Source organism: Pelobates fuscus, chromosome 10 (assembly GCF_036172605.1).
Source record: "Pelobates fuscus isolate aPelFus1 chromosome 10, aPelFus1.pri, whole genome shotgun sequence".
NCBI classification, from domain to species: domain Eukaryota; kingdom Metazoa; phylum Chordata; class Amphibia; order Anura; family Pelobatidae; genus Pelobates; species Pelobates fuscus.
In genome coordinates this window covers 2,150,668-2,174,350 of record NC_086326.1, presented here as the reverse complement: position 1 = coordinate 2,174,350, position 23,683 = coordinate 2,150,668, and the positions used below count along the sequence as shown (strand labels likewise).

General features: G+C 43.0%; 1 protein-coding gene across 1 annotated transcript in view; it reads right to left on the bottom strand.

Moving 5' to 3' along the window:
- Window positions 1–13,681: 13,681 nt before the first annotated feature.
- The window catches only part of SFXN4 (sideroflexin 4), a 16,396-nt gene continuing 6,394 nt past the window's right edge, over window positions 13,682–23,683 (bottom strand). Inside the window, exons 7-14 of the mRNA XM_063434239.1 lie at window positions 22,899–22,952; window positions 22,755–22,814; window positions 22,612–22,677; window positions 18,078–18,168; window positions 17,775–17,890; window positions 17,141–17,226; window positions 14,453–14,552; window positions 13,682–13,825 (exon numbers count right to left, since the gene is read on the bottom strand). Of these exons, the coding sequence (XP_063290309.1) occupies window positions 13,748–13,825; window positions 14,453–14,552; window positions 17,141–17,226; window positions 17,775–17,890; window positions 18,078–18,168; window positions 22,612–22,677; window positions 22,755–22,814; window positions 22,899–22,952 (651 nt within the window). The 3' untranslated portion in view covers window positions 13,682–13,747. The remainder of the gene's footprint in view (window positions 13,826–14,452; window positions 14,553–17,140; window positions 17,227–17,774; window positions 17,891–18,077; window positions 18,169–22,611; window positions 22,678–22,754; window positions 22,815–22,898; window positions 22,953–23,683) is intronic.

The window sequence follows — 23,683 nt, the reverse complement described above, 5'->3', positions numbered from 1 at the left end:
TATTGATTAGTGAATTTTGGCCATATTTAGTACTTAATCTATTATAGGTTACCACAAAGTAAAGGAGAAATATCCTATTGCGGGAACTGAGATGGCAAGTTTAAAGGTTAAATATCTCAATAATGTAAAAGGGTATGCTCAGGTGTTAAAGACAAGCAAAATCGGATCAAGCTAGTAATCCATAAAATTAAGGAGAGAGACAACATAAATCAAAAATAAATAAAATAATCGATGATAATCTGTAAAATAAAAAAAGAGACTACTATAATATAATGAATAGTGAATCATGGCAAGAGATTTCTAATCGGAGATAAATGGTGTGAATGAGAACCCCTCATTCAGTCCCATAGGGAAGAGTGTTTTTAATCTGTATATCCAAACGCTCTCTCTTTGTAGGAGTTTTTTATCGAGGTCACCTCCCCTCGGGCAGAGTGTGACTTTTTCAATACCGCAGAAACTTATATTTTCTGCGGACCCTCCATGATGGAGTTTTAAATGCTTAGAAATAGGAGTGTCAATTAATCTCCTCGGGTTTACAGGTGTAATGTGTTCTCGGATCCTCTGTTTAAATGCACGGATTGTCTTTCCTACGTACATTTTTTTACACAAACAGGTTAATAGGTAAACTAAACCAGTGGTTTGACAATTAAAGAACGTTTTGATGTCAAACTCTTGTGTATTGGTAGAGTCCACTACCTTCTTAGATGGACGCATTGGTACGTTCCACACACTGAAGATTTGAGCCAAGTAGAGTTTTTGGATGGAGAGCTTAAATGGCTTGGGACAAGCATGTCTTTATTATTTCTTCCCTGTCTTGCTGTAACTGATGCATATGGAGTGATAACTTTTTGTAGATGGTGGTCTTGTTGGAGAAGAGGCCAGAACCTATTTAAAATTTTCAGAGTTGGATGCCATCCTGCATCGAATTTCCCTATGCATCTGATCAATTGTGTGTTGTCCCTTCCATTTTTATCTAGAAGGAGAGTTTCTCTGTCTGTCATCAAGGCCCGCTGGTATGCATTTTTCAAGCATCTATTAGGATAGCCCTTCATTTTGGAGTTTTAAATGCTTAGAAATAGGAGTGTCAATTAATCTTCTCGGGTTTACAGGTGTAATGTGTTCTCGGATCCTCTGTTTAAATGCACGGATCGTCTTTCCTACATACATTTTTTTTTTACACAAACCGGTTAATAGGTAAACTAGACCAGTGGTTTGACAATTAAAAAAAGATTCAGATAATGTGAAAGGTGACAATACACACAGAGAAGGTAATACCAGAAGCATCCTAAAAAGGGGTGTATGCAACCAAGCATGGAGAACAACTTAGTTCCCATGACACGGAGCCGCTCCAGACCCCCACACACCTTCCGAAGGAGAAGGTTTTAGACTCTAACCAAATCGTCAACCTCTCTAAACATCCCCTTTCTGTATCTGAAACTAAATTGCTTGCACGAGGTTTGTCTTTTGTCCCAGGACCGGAATTTGATAAAATCAATTGGACAAAAGACATACATCTGTTTGCAAGAAAATTATCTCTCCATAAGTTTCACCTTATCCAAGATGAAAAGAGAGCTAAAAATCTTGGACTGCAATCCTGAGACATCGACCTACTTGACACTTTAGTTGCATTACTATCAAACAATGAAATCCAAACAAACCCGGAACCGCCATTTACACAGCTCAAAAACAAGAGCAAATTTACACCATATTTGGCAGACTTTAAGTACATCGAGTTGTTTGTCGAACTGGCTTGTAATGAAATAGAAAACTTGGACAAAAGCAAACTTGATCTGTCCCCATATAGTAACATCACCCCTTTGGAATGTAAATCTTTGAAGAACCTACAAACCCTAGAAGACATTATACTTAAACCTTCGGACAAAGGAGGTAATCTTGTCATCCTTGATAGGAATGAATATGTCTCTATGGCCCATAGGATACTGCAAGATGAAGACACATATGAGATATTAGGCAATAACCCTACGAAGAGATACTTGGCAGAGTTGAAAAATATCTTGGATGAAGCAATATCCCTGTCACTTATTTCTAAAGACAAATATCTGTTTATGTACATCAAAAATCCAGTAGTTGCAACCTTTTACTCGTTGCCGAAAATACATAAACAGCCAATAATGAGCGGTAGACCTATTGTCTCTGGTAATTCGAATTTAACACAGAATGTGAGTCTGTATGTTGATCAGATTATACGTAAAATTGTGATAGAATTACCATCATACCTGAGAGACACTAAACACACTTTGAAACTCTTAGACGGCATTAACTTTCCTGATAATGCAATTGTGTGCAGTCTGGGCGTAGGACTGTATAGTTCCATGCCGCATCATATAGGACTGACCCACCTCAAGGCACATCTTGACAGCAATTGTACAACCTCAAAGAGACATAATCTTTTCGTTCAAGATCTTGTGAAATATATCCTGACACATAATTACTTTATGTTTCAGGGTAAATACTACCACCAGGTGAGAGGGACTGCTATGGGGACGGCTTTTTCCCCCTCATACGCTAACCTCCACCTGGGGTGGTGGGAGAAGACTACAGTATTTGGAACCTCTATGATGGAATATACTAAATACATCAAAATCTGGAAGCGCTATATCGATGATATAGTAATCGTGTGGACTTTAACTACGGAATCCTTTAGAGAATTTGTCCATACCTTAAATCTCAATGACATCAATCTGAAATTGACTTATGAAATTGGTGGCAGAGCCATCAATTTCTTGCATATCTCTATTCTGATCACTGATCAAGGGAAAGTACATACCACACTTTTTAAGAAACATACTTCCACCAATAATCTCTTAAATTGGGAGAGTTACCATCCACTTCCCCTTAAGAGGTATACCAGTGGGACAATATTTGCGATTACGCAGTAATTGCTCCACAGTCGAAGATTTTAAGGTGAAGGCAAAGACTCTGAAGGAACGGTTCAAAATGAAGGGCTATCCTAATAGATGCTTGAAAAATGCATACCAGCGGGCCTTGATGACAGACAGAGAAACTCTCCTTCTAGATAAAAATGGAAGGGACAACACACAATTGATCAGATGCATAGGGAAATTCGATGCAGGATGGCATCCAACTCTGAAAATTTTAAATAGGTTCTGGCCTCTTCTCCAACAAGACCACCATCTACAAAAAGTTATCACTCCATATGCATCAGTTACAGCAAGACAGGGAAGAAATAATAAAGACATGCTTGTCCCAAGCCATTTAAGCTCTCCATCCAAAAACTCTACTTGGCTCAAATCTTCAGTGTGTGGAACGTACCAATGCGTCCATCTAAGAAGGTAGTGGACTCTACCAATACACAAGAGTTTGACATCAAAACGTTCTTTAATTGTCAAACCACTGGTTTAGTTTACCTATTAACCTGTTTGTGTAAAAAAATGTACGTAGGAAAGACAATCCGTGCATTTAAACAGAGGATCCGAGAACACATTACACCTGTAAACCCGAGGAGATTAATTGACACTCCTATTTCTAAGCATTTAAAACTCCATCATGGAGGGTCCGCAGAAAATATAAGTTTCTGCGGTATTGAAAAAGTCACACTCTGCCCGAGGGGAGGTGACCTCGATAAAAAACTCCTACAAAGAGAGAGCGTTTGGATATACAGATTAAAAACACTCTTCCCTATGGGACTGAATGAGGGGTTCTCATTCACACCATTTATCTCCGATTAGAAATCTCTTGCCATGATTCACTATTCATTATATTATAGTAGTCTCTTTTTTTATTTTACAGATTATCATCGATTATTTTATTTATTTTTGATTTATGTTGTCTCTCTCCTTAATTTTATGGATTACTAGCTTGATCCGATTTTGCTTGTCTTTAACACCTGAGCATACCCTTTTACATTATTGAGATATTTAACCTTTAAACTTGCCATCTCAGTTCCCGCAATAGGATATTTCTCCTTTACTTTGTGGTAACCTATAATAGATTAAGTACTAAATATGGCCAAAATTCACTAATCAATACATTTTAGTTATCTATTATAAGGAGCAGTGCATATATGTTCATATATATTTACTATATCTTGATCTATGAGTTAAAATATTAATCATAGTGGATTTTTCCAGCTTAATACATCCCTTTGATCCATACTATATGTCCATTGTCACTGTATGGCTAAATCTATGATGACATAATCCAAGGGGTTGGCTATAACACTATAGTACCTGTACAGCCTATTAATGATATACAGGCATCTTTTATCGACCTTTACCTGATGGCTAATACTCATATGAATTAACACACTAGGCAGTCTATATACACTTATACTATGTGTTTACATACTTATTTTTTATGTTATACCGTGTTTTTTAAGCTCATATAACCTGTTGTATATTTAAATACAACTTCTCCGATCACGGAGGAAAAGTGGGAGGAGCTTTGTCCTGACTGACGGGTCATGTCCGTCCCACTCCTGCCGACGGAGTGAATCTGATCAGCTTTGCGCGGGAAATGCTCAGTCACGCCCCATACGATTTGGACGACACCCATTGGTTCATAGATCTCTTGTAAAGGGTATTTAAAGCTCAGGACGAGCAGTCTCCGATTTGCCTCTGACGAAGGTGCTATCACAGCACTGAAACGCGCGTCAGGCGTGTTTATTGTCCAGTTTCTTGGACATCACTGTTTGCTCACTCTTTTCACTACACGGAAATGGTTTGAGGACACTTATTTATGTTTAAATAGATAGTATTACTTTTGCTTTTTTCTTTGCTTTACCACTATTCAGCTGGTTAGTAGATGTAACAAGTGCATTTATACTGTGTTGCCATTTAGACTGCTACACAGTTTTATCTTTGCAACCTTTTTGCTACTTCTTCCTTGCATGTACATATATACAAACCTGTTCTATTTACCACTATTTAGCTGGTTAAGTAGATGTAGCAAGCATGTTTATATTTTGTCGCCATTTGGACTGCTACCAAGTTAGCTTTGCTACTTTTTTCTGCATATACATGTATACTAACCTGTCCTGTCTATAGATATGCCGTGGGCATTCTAAGCTCCACGATATCTATATCCTCCTATTTACTTCATATATCTGATACTTTATATCTATATTTCTCTGAGGATTTACATAGTGGTACTCTAATGGGATTTATACCCCTATATCTATTCCTTCCCCTATTGATATTGAGGTATTGGTTTTGCTAGAGAACACCTTTGAGCACTATTTTTTAAAGCTCATCCTTGGTGTCCTATGTTATATATACCTAGATTCCATATTGGGGTATTGGGATAGACGTTGCCTATCTATTTATCTTTTTTCATTACAAGGAGATCAAGATTACTTTATCCATTTATGCTTGTGTGACTACTTTATTTTTCCAGACTTATACAGGCAGATACACCCGTCTCTTGTGCGGCTGTATCATTCTTTGTTTCTCTATATATTTTATACACACACTACATGGCACAGTGATGAATGTCATTTTTGTGTATGATTTGTCAGTGACTGTGTGTGTGGTGGGTCTGTGTGTATGTCTGTACATCTCTTATTGTGTGTGTGTCTGATTGTGTTTGTAGGTATGTGATTGTGTATGCATCTGTGATTGTGTGTGTGTGTGTGTATGCATCTGTGATTGTGTGTGTGTGTATATATCTGTGATTTTGTGTGACTGCATGTGATTGTATGTAAATCTGTAATTATGTTTGTATGTAGGTGATTGTATGTATAGGTCCGTGATTGTGTGTGTGTGTGTGTGTATAGGTACGTAATTGTATGTGTTCGTACAACTGTGATTGTGTGTGCGTATGTGACTGTATAGGTCAGTGATTGTGTGTGTGGATCTGTTATTTCGCACATAGGTCTGTGAGTTTGTGTGTGACTGATTATTCGTGTATAGGTTTGTGATTGTGTGTGTTTATGTGATTGTGGTTATGTGTGAATATACATGTGTATATTTAGTAGATAGCTCCCTAATTTAGTATCCTAAATATGGCAATTCCACATAAGGATAATAAATAAGGGAGTTATCTACTAAAGAAATTTAATAAGAGGTTTTAACATTTTATTATATCAATGAATTATATTATAGTGATATCTGACTCAAAGTGGTAGGTTTTCAACTTGTATTTGTCCCAAATTCGTAACATGAGCTTGGTGTTAGGAAGTACGTCTGGTGTGTGTGGTCTTAAATGTTTCGGTAGCCACAATAGATATTGTACACCTTCTGGTATTGACTACTTTGATTCGATCTCCACCCACAGAAGTGGTATTATATTATTCGTAGCTGAGATTGCTTGGCTCAGTACGGTGGCATTATAGTAAAGCTGTAGAATCGGGGTTTCCCAGACCCCCGTCAAGCAATTTCTTGTGAGTATGTGGGTGTGAGCTTGTCTGTGAGTAAGTTGGGTGTGAGCTTGTATGTGAGTATGTGGGTGTGAGCTTGTCTGTGAGTATGTGAGTATGTGAGTGTGAGCTTGTCTGTGAGTATGTGAGTGTGAGCTTGTCTGTGAGTATGTGAGTGTGAGCTTGTCTGTGAGTATGTGAGTGTGAGCTTGTCTGTGAGTATGTGAGTGTGAGCTTGTCTGTGAGTATGTGAGTGTGAGCTTGTCTGTGAGTATGTGAGTGTGAGCTTGTCTGAGTATGTGAGTGTGAGCTTGTCTGTGAGTATGTGGGTGTGAGCTTGTCTGAGTATGTGGGTGTGAGCTTGTTTATGAGTATGTGGGTGTAAGTGAGCTTGTCTGTGTGTGTGTGTAAGTGAGCTTGTGTGTGAGTATAATATTTAATATATACAATGCGCACGCCGTGTCCCGCCCAGTATATTTAATATATACAATGCACACGCCGTCCCCCGCCCAGTATAATTAATATATACAATGCACACGCCGTCCCCTGCCCATTATATTTAATATATACAATGCGCACGCCGTCCCCTGCCCAGTATAATATTTAATATATACAATGCGCACGCCCTCCCCGCCCAGTATAATATTTAATATATACAATGCGCACGCCCTCCCCGCCCAGTATAATATTTAATATATACAATGCGCACGCCGTCCCCCGCCCAGTATAATATTTAATATATACAATGCGCACGCCGTCCCCTGCCCAGTTTAATATTTAATATACAATTAAACATGCTCACGTATTAGAAGGTACGATTCAAGAGTCCAGTACAGTTGCTGCTTTTATACCGGTCCCTACCTCCTGCAGGGGTGCAAGGTGATTCGGGAAGTGCAGTATTCGTGGGGTGCTAGTGTAAGTTAAGAGCTCCCAAATTATTTGGAAGTCTGGGACATAGTCTGTGTAGTACGAAAAGAGAAAACATTGCACTCCAATAGTGCTGTGGGGGTAATTGTATGTCCCAGGAGTGCTCTGTGGACCTTGGTGGTTCCCAGCTATGCAATCGCTGCAACAGTCATCTTGGGTGGGAGCTCATCCGTGTAAAAGATTACCCCAGGAGACAGTGAGGACCCAAAGATGCACAGGGATAAGAAAACATTACACTCAAACAGTGCCTTTATAAAAGATTATGCGAGCATAGGTTGTAAGAATGGGATTGGAAGTATTCTTTGTTGTACTCTAATCGTGTATATCATGCCTGTTCACAAGGGAGTACGTACGGCCAAGGTCAGCATTTCTCTGGGTGCCATTCAGCTGCGAGCTGCAGCGGCCTGGGTGGGTTATCATGTGTTATAACCCATGATCTCAGGGTCCTATTGTTTAGTTTGCGACTTGGCAGTGAAAAATGCGGATTTGTCTCCATGATCCTTTCCCTTGTGATGAGACATCGTGGTAGGGAATTATTTTTTATTTTTTTTTATAGGTTCAGGATACATTTTTCGGGTGTTTAATGGCTAAATCTCAGTCAGCCTGCTCGGAGCTCAGCACTTAAGCAGCCATTACATTCAGCGTCGACTCCACCCCTGTTTTTTCCAGTATTGTGATGCCAGTGGCAGCTTTATTATCGAAAGAATTGTGATGTCTGCAATGGCCACTCTGATATGGATTTCGCCGCCAGGAAGGTCTTTTTCCTTCTCAAGAACTCTGCTGCAGCCCCTCTAGTGATAATAGCCATCAAGTAGTGACTTCAGAGCAGGTATAGCTTTCCCCCACAAACATTAGCCGAGACTGAATGCTGGGAGAGAACTCATTTATTCAGGGCCACACATTGTCTTTTTATGCAAAAGCCCCCTGGCAAAGGGTTTCCGACACAACATTACAGGGTCATCCCTGCCATGATACTCTGTGTCTGAGAGAGAATTCAGTTCTCGCTCAGGTACAGAAAATCTACAGTTTCTAGAACACCCCAAAACACACAGCAAACAACTATGTACACTGTCAAGTCTTACATTCCCGGATAGCCTGGACCTGAGTGCACGGTATATCCAAAAAGCGCTCAGATCCCACAAATACAGCCAAAACGCGGCCGGGGTAAGGTTTTGACCGACTGAACACAAGGCTCCTGCCCAAAATAGTTCCATAGAATCAGTGGTAGCAGTCGGTCTCTTTCAGGAGTACGAAAACACACAAAATACCGAACATATGCTCAAACCTATTGGTAGATAGTGTTAAACTAATTCGTGGGAATGATTCCATTGAACAGTGTTCTCCCAGGATGTATAGGAACGAACGCAGGCGTGGATGGAAGTTCAGCGGTATTCGCGAGGTCGAGTGTGTGATTTTAGCTCCATGCACTCGATGACCAAACATCGCTGTCTGCGTTCGTGGGAACAAGATGGCCGCCACCACGTGTTCGCACATACGAACGATGGCCACCCAGCCGACCGTTCAGAACACTGAGGTGTGAAACATTTTTCATGGGTGAATGAGGTTAACAAGCGTACGTTGCATACGGGTGGTCTGGGTATTTCATGGTTTTGTTCGGTTACCGACCAAAACTGTGAAAAAAGGCATTTTTAACGAACAGACAAGAAGTGAAAATAGAAACTGTATTCCAGTGACGGGGGGGGGGGGGAGGTTCTGTCACAGTACCAGATGCCCCATGCAAGGTGTTTCCAGCCCAATCCCCCATGATCCTCTGTGCCTGAGAGAGAATTCAGTCCCCTCTCAGGTAAAGAGAAATCCTTTTATTTTGTCACACATGGTTTGCTATGTACAGATCCCTAAATGGGGGCTACAATACAATACAACAGGAAAAGGGAGGGCGATGGGCACAGACAAGCAATACATTCAGAAGGGGAAGGGGTACAGAGAAATCATTTTATTTTATTACACATGGTTTGTTAGGCAGAGACCCCTACATGGGGTCTACAATACAACAGGAAAAGGAAGGGGGAGAGGCACAAACACGCAATTCTCTCAGAAAAGGAAGGAGAGAAGCACAGACAAGCAATAATCTCAGAAAAGAAAGGGGGAGAGGCACAGACAAGCAATACTCTCATAAAAGGAAGTTGGAGAGGCACAAACACGCAATTCTCTCAGAAAAGGAAGGGGAGAAGCACAGACAAGCAATACATTGTTAAATAGCCCTGACCTGAACCCCATAAGCAGGCATGCATGTGGGCATGGTATGCAGTGACGGCGTTATGTCACAATGTCATCCTAAAATTTTTATTGAGACCAAAAGTACTGCTATACCACATCTAAAACTACAACATAATTAATGGTCGAGTGTGGCGAAACCGACCTCGCCACGTGTCCTTGGAGGGGGCTGCTTGCCCGCCTCTTGCCTTTGGACTATGGACCCGACTTTATGTGAATGTGTTAACCCAGATAGCTATGCCATGGAGCCCATTCGTGTAGTTAAAGACTTCGGCTCCATGGCAATTGAACTGTGTGAATAGGATCTGAGCGCTATTTTGGTAGTTTTGTGTGCTCAGATCCCAGCTATCTGGGGATATGTGACATGTCTGTGTTTTATGTATAAAATGTGACTTTGTGTATTTTATTGCTTTGTGCTCACCATGTGCATAATGGAGTCTTGTCTGTGTCCTGGGAGATAATTGAATTACTTCTCAATTATCTCCAGAATAGAAGACTCTGAAACTGGTCTGGGCCGGAAAGCCATGCTGGCAGGGGTTTTTAAAATATATTTTACTAACTTCTGAACCCCTGGTCTGATTCATGCCATTTTTTGATATGTTGTTCCCCTGAATGGATCGATTGTGAATATGTACTTTTTATGTGAATTGTATGTATGGTTTTAGAGTTATGAAAGTTGGGTAAAAATGTTTTAAACTGTATGTGTAATTGGATTACCTCCCAGGCTAAGGGGAGGGAATCTGTGGGATGTAACCATTGTGTGATTGGTGTATTGTAAATCCCTCCCTTGCATGAGAGAATCCTTTATAAGACAGTGTGTGAATAAATCTAAGAGTTCCTGCTTAACCCTCAAAGTGAAGTGTCGTCTCATTATTGGGGGAGGATTTATTGTATGCTGTTCCAGTTTGACTGCTAGGAGTACAAGCCTATTCGTATGGTTTCCTATTCAACTGTCTACAGCATTCATATGCTTGAGAGGATTTATACGCTTCTCTGATTCGGTGGTTGTGGTGTCTGCTGCAGTGCTTGGAGTCCTCAGGAAACGCTAGGAGCATCCTTTAACGGAGGTACCCAGTCGGGGTGCCAGGCGATCCGTTACATCGAGATTACACGAAATTAGGGTTATTCACTAAAAAGAAAATTGAAAAGTCCATTCTGAATTTTCGTCCCCAATAACAGAGTAGGAGGACTTTTGATTTGGATATCTTGCTATAAAATTCTTCCCGATTCCTGGTGAGTAACCCTGATTGTATATTTTAGGTCTGTACCAGTGATTACTTTTTACTTATTGTTAGTCGGTATAGCCTGAAATAAAGATGACTGTTGTGACAGATTATTTTTTGGGCTCTTGATTTTTTATTTTTTTCTCAATACAAAACTTAGATATCCTTTAACAACCTCCATTTACAAATTGAAGACATGATGCACAAAAAAAGCTATTAAAATGCTGTAAGCAGAGAGATGGTGAAATCACTATGGAAACCAATGATTAGTCCGTGGTGACAGTTTGTTTCCATGTTACAGACACTGCTAGTCAGTTTTAAACACGGTTTCCTTTGTTGTCTACTGTGTAAAGAGAGAGATCTGAGGGTCCATGTCGTCATTTATTTATTTAGACTTTATTTGCTTTGGTGGTTTTTCAGATACCCACAGTGTTCATTTATATTGACCGAGCCCTAATTAAAATAAGTTCTGATACTGCAAATCATGAACCTGAAACCAGGATTTTCTATTATCACGAGATCCAAACTGGAGCTTTCAATAACTACAAGTCTGAACACTGTCTGAACCTGGGAGACATCCTTCAGCTCAGAGAGCCAAAATCCTATTAACATGTAACCTGCTGTTATGAAATGTGACTTCCCACGGTAAAAGAGGCAGGTTTGTAATTTCTATGAATAAAGTTTTTATGGAGCCTTCATTCCCTGGGAGATACTTTTAATGCGTCCTAGACATGTGCAATTCGTTTCATTCCGACGAATTTCGCCAATTCGGATGCTTCCAAATGACCGAATTGCTGAATTTCAGAAGTGCTTTGGATTTCTGAAAAGTGGCAAAACAGGAGAGAGAGAGGGAAAATTACAAAATGATGACCGGAATCTAACCCTAACCACCACAACCACTTACACATCTAGAGGTAGGGTTTTGGTTAGGGAATTACCGGAGGGCAGAATTGCAGAACCAAACCAAATTTTTTGCCCACGCACATCCCTAATGCGTTCAATCTTTAGAGAGTTTATATTCCCTGGGAGGTAATTTCAATGTATCCAATCTGTATGGAGTTTCTATTCCCTGGGAGGTAATTTCAATGTATCCAATCTGTATGGAGTTTATATTCCCTGGGAGGTACTTTCAATGTGTCCAATCTGTATGGAGTTTATATTCCCTGGGAGGTACTTTCAATGTATCCAATCTGTATGGAGTTTATATTCCCTGGGAGGTACTTTCAATATGTCCAATCTGTATGGAGTTTATATTCCCTGGGAGGTAATTTCAATGTATCCAATCTGTATGGAGTTTATATTCCCTGGGAGGTAATTTCAATGTATCCAATCTGTATGGAGTTTATATTCCCTGGGAGGTACTTTCAATGTGTCCAATCTGTATGGAGTTTATATTCCCTGGGAGGTACTTTCAATGTATCCAATCTGTATGGAGTTTATATTCCCTGGGAGGTACTTTCAATGTGTCCAATCTGTATGGAGTTTATATTCCCTGGGAGGTAATTTCAATGTATCCAATCTGTATGGAGTTTATATTCCCTGGGAGGTACTTTCAATGTATCCAATCTGTATGGAGTTTATATTCCCTGGGAGGTAATTTCAATGTGTCCAATCTGTATGGAGTTTCTATTCCCTGGGAGGTACTTTCAATGTGACCAATCTGTATGGAGTTTATATTCCCTGGGAGGTAATTTCAATGTGTCCAATCTGTATGGAGTTTCTATTCCCTGGGAGGTACTTTCAATGTATCCAATCTGTATGGAGTTTATATTCCCTGGGAGGTACTTTCAATGTGTCCAATCTGTATGGAGTTTATATTCCCTGGGAGGTAATTTCAATGTATCCAATCTGTATGGAGTTTATATTCCCTGGGAGGTACTTTCAATGTATCCAATCTGTATGGAGTTTCTATTCCCTGGGAGGTACTTTCAATGTGTCCAATCTGTATGGAGTTTCTATTCCCTGGGAGGTACTTTCAATGTGTCCAATCTGTATGGAGTTTCTATTCCCTGGGAGGTACTTTCAATGTGACCAATCTGTATGAAGCTTATATTCCTTGGGAGGTAATCTTGCAGTGTCCAATCTTTGTGGAGTTTATATTCTCTAGGAGGTACTTTCAATGTATCCAATTTGTATATATTATCTGGGAGGCATTTTAGATTCCCAAGGTTGGAGCTGCTGGTTTGTATGTTGTTGTGCATTGTGTGGTCTAAATACTAAGTCTGTGGGCATGGTCGCGATGGTGATCCTGGGCAGCCATTATTTCGGTGTTCTATATGAAGGTACGCCTTATGGTTTAATTGATTTTATTTCCAAGCATAAGATTTCCGCCTGGAAGGGAATGTGGGCGAAGTTGCCAAGAATGTTTTCTGGGCACTATACTCAAACGGGGATGATTTGTGTCGTCGGCATGATCATGGCCAGCCATCTTTTTGGATGATTAACAATCAACATGTGTGATCTATCACGAATATCATCGGTGGGGTTTATAAGGCGGGACTTTTTGGACAGTCAGAACCTGCTTTACCTTGGCAAAGTCTTGCTGACGAAAGCGGTCGTTATTAAAGCGTCTTCAGCGGGATCCTGCAGCCTGGATTTATTACTATTCAAGGAGAACTTACACCCTGCTGTCTTTTTGCGAGATAACATCTATCAGGGCGGACTCCAACCTGAACTTGTGCTGAGGCACCACTGCTGTATATGGTAGAAGGGTCTTTGGACCTTCTTGTGGCCCTGTTTGAATTTTGTGCAATATTATCCTCCCCATTTTTTCTCTACCTTTGTGTATGGTTTTACATTATGTTGTTTCTCTATTTAATTGATTAAATACCAAGAAGATTTTTATCTTTACTGCTGTATTTACACTATTCTTACATATGTATAACTGTCTCGATTATGGTGACCACACACACACACACAATATCTGTCTTTAACGGTGCACCACATTCTCTTGTTGCGGTTTTGTTTTATGTTGTGCATTCTGTCCTCCTTTCTTCTTCCACTGATGCTCTTTTGATAAGAGAAGTTAAAGTCCTCTGTGGTAATAGAGCTCAGATGCTGTTGTGCCAGTTTGAAGTTCTTTTTCTAAGTCTGTCCTCGCAATCTGGAAAGAACAGAAAGAGCTTTTATAAGAGACACCCTAGGTATTGTGGACCATGTTCACATTCTGCTGCTCGGTCATCATGGGAAACGTGATCCAAAGATTAGTCGATACTCCTTTATATACTAGAAACGGTTGGGGGATAATGAATACAGGATTTGGGGAGACACAGAGGCAAATAAACTTCTACAGAACAGTTACTAGGGTGCAATGTTAGGGGGTAATAATATAAAGCAGAAATAGGGTGTGATGGTCCGGTCATCACTGTACCCTTGATACAGTTCCTTAGCTCTACAAAAATCATACAAAGGTGAGGAAAATAAATCAGATTTTGGGACAATGGTAAAGCGTTTTCTCTCATTTTAAACTAATTCTGCCAGCACATTGGTTGTCATTCTATATACGCTACACAAACTGTAACTCCAGTCTAGGTGACGCAGTGCTCCGCTGGGGTATGGCAGTATGCGCAGAGCATATCAGAATAGAAGCTGTGTGGCCACCTGAGCCACGATCTGTAATTATAGGACTGACACCCTGACACACACACATTCCAAGTCCTGTCAGACAGTATATAGCATTCACATGCTGGAGGGAGCATCCTGAAGCACGCAGTATTAGGAAAGACCTCACCTTTCCTTTCTGTGGGAAGACACTAAATGACGCAGGAACCAGTGTTCCAAATACTAGCACTGCCGCTATATGTTTAATGGGGGAGAGTAGCATGCGGTACCTAGAGAGAGAGAGAGAGAGAGATCAGATGAATGTCACATTGTAGAAATACTCTATAAACAATAAAGCTACACTCATAAATGCAGCCATATAGATCACGTCAGGTGAACAAGATAATAGACCCTTGGAGATCAGTGTAGAAAAAAATATACAGTCATTCACAAAGCATATTATATACACAGCTGCAATGATTCTTCAAAGTGCATCATTAATAAAGAAAACATCGAACAATCCAGTCTTAGAAATAAATGCATTTAATTCTAACTTTGGAGTGTTCCCTTTTATATCTGTTCATTCGACAAGAGATCCTCCCATCATACATTTTTATTTTGGTATGAGTCAAGAACAGCATAGCACACAACACGCAGGTCTGTGTCAATTAAGCGTGAAACCGTGGAATGCGCAGGTTCCGTGAACATTTAAGCAGCTTATGAGACACGCAGGTCTCCATTGTTATTGGGTTAGTTGCATGCCAGTTAGTTACTAGTTAGTGGACAATTGCAATTACTGTCCAACATCAACAGAAAAGAAAAAGGGGGGGGGGAAGCGTTTCAGTAACAGTGTTTGTGTGAGGTCGCTACCCCAGTGACCATTTGGACGTTCGTCCATGTGGTGTCGGTATGTGGGAGTGTTCCTTTAAGTGACGAATAGACTACCCGAAGAAAAAGCTGCTACATACAAATACAACCAATTTAAACTATAAAGGCTATAGGCCTAAATTCAAGGGTTTATCTACTACACCGTAAAATGTGAACGGAAAAAAAACAACCAAAACTAAGTTACTACAACAGAAGAAAGTCAGTGATTTACTAGTAAAACTACAGCCAGGTGTATCAATCTAAAAATAAATAATAAAACGTGTTGGAGCTCCTGCTTTTTAAGATGACCCAGTAGACAACAGTTATGGTTTGTTAAAGGAACACTATGGGCACCCAGACCACGTCCTTTCACTGAAGAGGTCTGGGTGCCATGTCCCTGCAGTGGAAATGTTTACGTTACAGGATTTAAATGCCGCTAGTGTCTGTCACTCTGACAGCCACTGAAACTTGGCTATTTCTGTCAGACGGTCTCACTGAGACCAGCTGATTTGGCATTGTGGACATGGAACGGCATATAATGAGCATGTGAAAATACTGCATATTGTGACAGGACACCGACATTTGCTGGCAGTTTGTTTTTCCCTTATGGTTTGGTAACCGAACAAAGTCCCGATTCTCCCCTTTTATACCCCCACAAGCAGACCACCTTTTGGTTTGTTAAGATCATTGTAAGATCACTTGTTAAGATCACTGTACCACTGATAAAGTTCTTTAGCTCTACAAAAATCATACATACAGGGGTGAGCAAAATAAATCTGTAGAGATTTCGGGAAAATGGTAAAGCGTTTTCTCTCATTTTAAACTAATTCTGCCAGCACATTGGTTGTCATTCTATATACGTTACACAAACTGTATAACTCCAGTCTAGGTGACGCAGTGCTCCGCTGGGGCATGGCAGTATGCGCAGAGCATATCAGAATAGAAGCTGTGTGGCCACCTGAGTCACGATCTGTAATTATAGGACTGCCACCCTGGCACACATACATTGACCTCTCTTGACACCTCGTTATTTCGGCAAACACCTTGTTAAGTCAAGTGTTCCACTAGGTGACCGCCTTTCGCATGAGTGAACACGTTGGAAATGAGTTGGTGGCTATCTTGTCGCATGAAAGCAGACAGTGGTGTTCGGACATCAAGTACATGGAACTAAAATCGAACAGACTAACTCGCGAACACTGCTGAACTTGTACCGTCGCCTGCTTCTTTTCCAGAGGACCCAGGAGAGCACTCTTTGGGCAAATTGTTTGCACACACTTAAGGAACATTTGCTCCCTGGACCAGAACCGAACACTCATTTCTATGAATACAGGAACTTCCGATCAGAGACCACCACACCTATTTCACTCGGGAACTCTTTTGGGCTACGACCACGTGGCTGGTCGGTCAAAACTTTACCCGGATGGCGTTCCTGTACTACAAAACGGATCAGAGCGCTATTTGGACAACTTGAGAGCTTGGATCTGGGCTATCTGGGGATATAGGACTTGTGGGAGCTCCTGAAAAAAAAATGAGTGTGTTTTGGGGTGTTTTCTGTGTGGGTCCCTGTAACTTAGAGATAATTGAGTTATCGATCTTGGACTCAATTATCTCCCAGACACAGGGATGCCGAGGAGGAGTTTGTGTTGAACCCTTGCTAGGGGGGGTCTGTGTATAAATTTCGTGTACCGTGTACCATTAAACCAGTTCACTCCCAGCATTAAGTCTCAGCTAATGTTTGTGGGGGGAAAGCTATAATCACACAGCTTTGCTATAATTACTCAGCAGCTATAATCACTGAAGCCTTCGAAGCAGAGATCCATAAAGGGAGAAAAGGACATCCTTGGCGGTGAGACCCGTGTCTCTATTCGGGTGGCTTCCACAAATATTATATGTTTATGATTTATAAAAGATTATCTTTTCTGCCAAAAAATGCAAGGATAAAGAAACTAAGACATTGATCGGTGTCACTGAATGAGAAAGCCCACCAAGGCTCTGACAGAATGAGACATACCCCTTCATGATTGCATCTAGAAGGATGGGGGTTAGAACTGTAACACCCATCAAAGCTGCTCGAGATACCGCAGTTTCCATTACAGCCTGTAAAAAAAATAAATCAAATATGCCATGTCACAGCTTTACACCGGTTACATGTAAATAAATAGAATAATAAAATTGTCAACTACTGAGCTGCATTAACCTGTTACAAATAAAGAGCAAGCTTCAGACACAAAGGAAGAGAATTTTCGTTTAACCTGTGGCTTATGTTAATAAACTGCAAAATGTTTCATGCAGAAGCTCCCACCAGACATCACAAGGCTTACTATGCAGCTGGTGCAAAAACAACAGAAAAACAAACGGTGTTATATGGAGTTAAAGATATATCTCAGGGCTTAAAATGTTAAATCCTATGTTACCACCCAGGCTTACTTGCCACAGCTGAATTCTTACTTGCCAGTGGCAATTTTAAAGCCTTTTATTTCACAATATGAAATGCATCGAGCTGGGCTCTTGGGAGTTTATTCCTGTCCTGTTAATGTGAGCCATGTCCTTCGTGGTGGTTCTAGGTTCAGGCATATTCGACAAACCCTGTGATTCCCATCAATCCAAGCTCAAGCCAGCAGTCACATCAATAAATTGCTCTGTACCTTCTTTCCTGCTTGTCGCGATACGCCAACAACTTTACCACTTTTTTCTATAACTTCAATCCCATCCTCAGTCTCCGGAAACCGCGCTGCAACCACATTGAGTGCACTCAAGGCAGCTGCAGAAATGAAGAACACAATGTAAATAACTTATGTTCAATTCTAGATTACAAATGTAAACCACATAAATCCAGATTTGTTTAAATTGTATCATGTCTGATAGGTCCCTATAGATAGAACTATTTTTAACATGTATAGTTTGTGAGCAGCTTAGATTTGGCTAATCTAGAACGTGTCAGCACTCACCAAGCAGGGGTGCAGGAAGCACTTTCAGGAAGAAAGTTTGAAATGCAGGAGATGTCAGCTTGTATCTCTTCATAATGAATAGCGGTGTGGCCTGTGTAAGGAAACAAATTTGCTGTGAATACAAGAACATTTCCACCAATCTGCCAATGACATGGCTCAAGTACAATAAAGAATACACAAATTAATCCTTAAAAAGCAGGTCTCTGAACACTCACATTCTAAGAACAATGGGGTGTACCGCTGTACCTCAACATGGAAAAATGCACACCGTTATCATGGATTCTATAAATCACATTGAGCTCAGATGAAAGCAAAGCCCTGATAAAAGTGCTGTAATACAGCAAGCATGGTAAGAATCTGAGTGGTACATTCAGTGTTTGGGGTACAATATGATATAATGGTTATTACGTTTCAGGAATGGACACATTGATTTTTCAGAGCTGATAACGATAATCTGTGAACCTTTAGGCCCACAGCCGATAACTTACCGATACCGATATTCTGTACAAGAAACAATTTCACAAATTCAAAAAACACAAATCTACTGTTTACTAAACATGTTTATTTAATATTATTTTTTTTTATTTTTTTTTAGCAAATCTTTATTTTATTAAGTGGTAAATGCACAAAATATACATGCCAGTAACGGTTATGTTTTCAAAAATATTTAGTGTACCCCTTTCCTGTACCCCCTCCCTGTCCCTTAGTGTACCCCTCCCTTCCCCCTAGTGTACCCCCTCCCCTGTCCCTTAGTGTACCTCTCCCATCCCTTCCCTGTCCCTTAATGTACCCCCTCCCCTCCCTGTCCCTTAGTGTACCCCTCCCTTCCCTGTCCCTTAGTGTACCTCTCCCCTCCCTTCCCTGTTCATTAGTGTACCCCTCCCCTCCCTGTCCATTAGTGTACCTCTCCCCTCCCTTCCCTGAGTGTACCTCTCCCCTCCCTTCCCTGTCCCTTCGTGTTCCTTTCCCCTCACCTCCCCTCCCTGTCCCTTAGTGTACCTCTCCCCTCCCTGTCCATTAGTGTACCTCTCCCCTCCCTTCCTTGTCCCTTACCAATCCCTTCCCTGTCCCTTTCCCCTCACCTTAGTGTACCTCTCCCCTCCCCTCTCCTTAGTGTACCCCCCTCCGTGTCCCCTAGTGTACCCCTCCTCTCCCTTCCCTGTCCATTAGTGTACCCCTCCCCTCCCTGTCCATTAGTGTACCTCTCCCCTCCCCTTAGTGTACCTCTCCCCTCCCCTCTCTTAGTGTACCCCCCCTTCCCTGTTCCTTTCTCCTCACCTCCCCTCCCTGTCCATTAGTGTACCTCTTCCCTCCTCTTAGTGTACCCCTCCCTTCCCTGTCCCCTAGTGTACCCCTCCCCTCCTGTTCCTTTCTCCTCAGCTCCCTTCCCTGTCCATTAGTGTACCCCTCCCCTCCATGTTCATTAGTGTACCTCTCCCCTCCCTTCCCTGTCCATTAGTGTACCCCTCCCCTCCCTGTCCATTAGCGTACCCCTCCCCTCCCTGTCCATTAGCGTACCCCTCCCCTCCCTGTCCATTAGCGTACCCCTCCCCTCCCTGTCCATTAGCGTACCCCTCCCCTCCCTGTCCATTAGCGTACCCCTCCCTGTCCATTAGCGTACCCCTCCCCTCCCTGTCCATTAGCGTACCCCTCCCCTCCCTGTCCATTAGCGTACCCCTCCCCTCCCTGTCCATTAGCGTACCCCTCCCCTCCCTGTCCATTAGCGTACCCCTCCCCTCCCTGTCCATTAGCGTACCCCTCCCCTCCCTGTCCATTAGCGTACCCCTCCCCTCCCTGTCCATTAGTGTACCTCTCCCCTACCTTCCTTATCCCTTAGTGTACCTCACCAATCCCTTCCCTGTTCCTTTCCCCTCACCTCTCCTCCCTGTCCCTTAGTGTACCCCTCCCCTCCCTTCCTGTTCCTTTCTCCTCACCTCCCTTCCGTCCATTAGTGTACCCCTCCCCTCCATGTCCATTAGTGTACCCCTCCCCTCCCTGTCCATTAGTGTACCTCTCCCCTCCCTTCCTTGTCCCTTACCAATCCCTTCGTGTTCCTTTCCCCTCCCCGTCCCTTAGTGTACCCCTCCCCTCCCTGTCCCTTAGTGTACCCCTCCCCTCCCTGTCCCTTAGTGTACCTCTCCCCTCCCTGTCCCTTAGTGTACCTCTCCCCTCACTTCTTTGTCCCTTACCATTCCCTTCCCTGTCCCTTTCCCCTCACCTTAGTGTACCTCTCCCCTCCCCTCTCCTTAGTGCACCCCCCTCCCTGTCCCCTAGTGTACCCCTCCTCTCCCTTCCCTGTCCATTAGTGTACCCCTCCCTTCCCTGTCCATTAGTGTACTCCTCCCTTCCCTGTCCATTAGTGTACCTCTCCCCTCCCTGTTCATTAGTGTACCCCTCCCCTCCCTGTCCATTAGTGTACCTCCCCCCTCCTTAGTGTACCTCTCCCCTCCCTTCCCTGTCCATTAGTGTACCTCTCCCCTCCATGTCCATTAGTGTACCTCTCCCCTCCCTTCCCTGTCCATTAGTGTACCGCTCCCCGTCCATTAGTGTACCTCTCCTCTCCCTTCCTTGTCCCTTTCCCCTCACCTCCCCTCCCTGTCCCTTAGTGTACCTCTCCCCTCCCCTTAGTGTACAGCTCCCCTCCCCTTAGTGTACCTCTCCCCTCCCTGTCCCCTAGTGTACCCCTCCCTTCCCTGTCCCCTAGTGTACCCCTCCCTTCCCTGTCCCCTAGTGTACCGCTCCCCTCACCTCCCTTCCGTCCATTAGTGTACCCCTCCCCTCCATGTCCATTAGTGTACCTCTCCCCTCCCTTCCTTGTCCCTTACCAATCCCTTCCCTGTCCCTTCGTGTTCCTTTCCCCTCACCTCCCCGTCCCTTAGTGTACCTCTCCCCTACCTTCCTTATCCCTTAGTGTACCTCACCAATCCCTTCCCTGTTCCTTCGTGTTCCTTTCCCCTCACCTCTCCTCCCTGTCCCTTAGTGTACCCCTCCCCTCCCTTCCTGTTCCTTTCTCCTCACCACCCCTCCCTGTCCATTAGTGTACCCCTCCCCTCCCTGTCCATTAGTGTACCTCTCCTCTCCCCTCTCCTTAGTGTACCCCTCCCCTCCCTGCCCTTTAGTGTTCCTCTTCCCTACCTTCCTTATCCCTTAGTGTACCTCACCAATCCCTTCCCTGTTCCTTCGTGTTCATTTCCCCTCACCTCTCCTCCCTGTCCCTTAGTGTACCTCTCCCCTCCCTTCCTGTTCCTTTCTCCTCACCTCCCTTCCCTGTCCATTAATGTACCTCTCCCCTCCCTTCCCTGTTCATTAGTGTACCCCTCCCCTCCCTGTCCATTAGTGTACCTCCCCCCTCCTCTCTCCTTAGTGTACCTCCCCCTCCTCTCTCCTGAGTGTACCTCTCCCCTCCCTTCCCTGAGTGTACCTCTCCCCTCCCCTCCCTGTCCTCCCTTCGTGTTCCTTTCCCCTCACCTCCCCTCCCTGTCCCTTAGTGTACCTCTCCCCTTCCCTTCCCTTCCTGTTCCTTTCCCCTCACCTCCCCTCCCTGTCCATTAGTGTACCTCTCCCCTCCCTTCCTGTTCCTTTCTCCTCACCTCCCTTCCCTTCCGGTTCCTTTCCCCTACCTCCCCTCCCTGTCCATTAGTGAACCTCTCTCCTCCCCTCCCTGTCCCTTAGTGGTCCTCTCCCCCCCCCCTCCACCCCCCTTTACTGGCCCTCTCCCTTCTCTCCCCCCTTTGTGTTTCTCACCCCCCCCCCCCCTCCTTTTACTGGTAGTCTCCCCACCCCTCTCCCCCTTTTGTGGTCCTTTCCCCTCCCTTTTGTGGTCCTCTCCCTTTCCTGGTGTACCTCATTACCTGAGAGAGCACTTCATGTCAGTCCAGCCGGGTACAGGAAACTAAAGCTCCTGTAGCACAGACCGCTCTGCTCTGCTCTGCTCAACCACACTACAATGAGTGACGTGCGCTTCCCTCCTGCCAGTCACTCGATTCTTGCACCCCCAGAGCCAGTGCGCCTTAAGACGGCAGCATGTGCCTATTACATTTCATTAACAAAATACACCCCTTCTCATTCCATTCACTCTGCAAGTGACCTTCTCTTGTCGTGTTTATTTCCACCTTGTCGACCGATTAGACTCTCCCTTAAAAAAGTCCCAGAAACCCACTTCTTTAGGAAAGATTACTATCTTCCTCATTGCAACTGACCTACAGTCCCTTCTCACCTCATTTGTTTCCATTGTTGATTTTACTCTACAGTTCCTCCACAAACCACAAACTATACACAGACATCATGAATGTAAAGCCCTTCTCCTCTCTGATACATTGTTATTCTTCCTCCTTTCCCCTGAGATTATAAGCGGACCTGAGCAGAGCCCATTATTTGTATCTGTCAGTTACTTATTGTAAAACATTGCTTATAATGATATTTATCTTCAGGGCTATAGCTACACATTATACAGGAGGATATATACTGAGTGCCTCCTGTTCCCAGTGTAACTCCATACACAATACATATTGCCCAATGTGTGTACAGAACGTACCCCAACACAAGCAGTATAAACCACCGACCCAGCAATCAACAGAGCGGGAGGGGAAGACTTTTCTTCCTGCAACGCAGTAAAAGAGATTGGTCATGTTTGGTTGTTTACAGATCACACAGAATAGCAGAGAGGACGCCACCTACATTGAGAGTCTTGTTCCCGTTCAGAAGGTTAAAGCCGGCGCAGTATGAGTGGAAGAGGGTCTGTAGAGGACAGAAATGATGGCATTAATGCGAAGTTCAGGGTGTGTCTGACGGCGTGAATATATCTGTACAAAACTCCTTTACCTGACAAATAAACGCGGATATTGGTCCTCTGTGTGGCAGTGACGCCGCAATAACCTAAACAGAGAAATCACTGGTCAGTTTGGGAGAAACATACAACTCCATAAATAGAGTTAGAGGCTGGATCAGGGTTACATTTTTGCGGAAAATGTCAATTTAGTTTTAGTTGTATTTTAGTCAGTTGAATTGTTTTAGTCGACAAAAATGACACTGGGCCGGATACAACTTCCTTTTCGATCCTCTGCTCCTGTTCCAGACGTGGCCAGATCCTACCAATCATACTGAACACAGAACAAGGTGTTCTAGACATTTCCTTTAAAATATACCGCACACCGCCCCTTATAATATTAAATATATACAATGCGCACACCGCCCAGTATAATATTAAATATATACAATGTGCACACCGCCCAGTATAATATTTAATATATACAATGCGCACACCGCCCAGTATAATATTTAATATATACAATGCGCACACCGCCCAGTATAATATTTAATATATACAATGCACACACCGCCCAGTATAATATTTAATATATACAATGCGCACACCGTGCCCCGCCCGGTATAATATTTAATATATACAATGCGCACACCGTGCCCCGCCCGGTATAATATTTAATATATACAATGCGCACACCGTGCCCCGCCCGGTATAATATTTAATATATACAATGCGCACACCGCCCCTTATAATATTTAATATATACAATGCGCACACCGTGCCCCGCCCGGTATAATATTTAATATATACAATGCACACGCCGTGCCCCGCCCGGTATAAT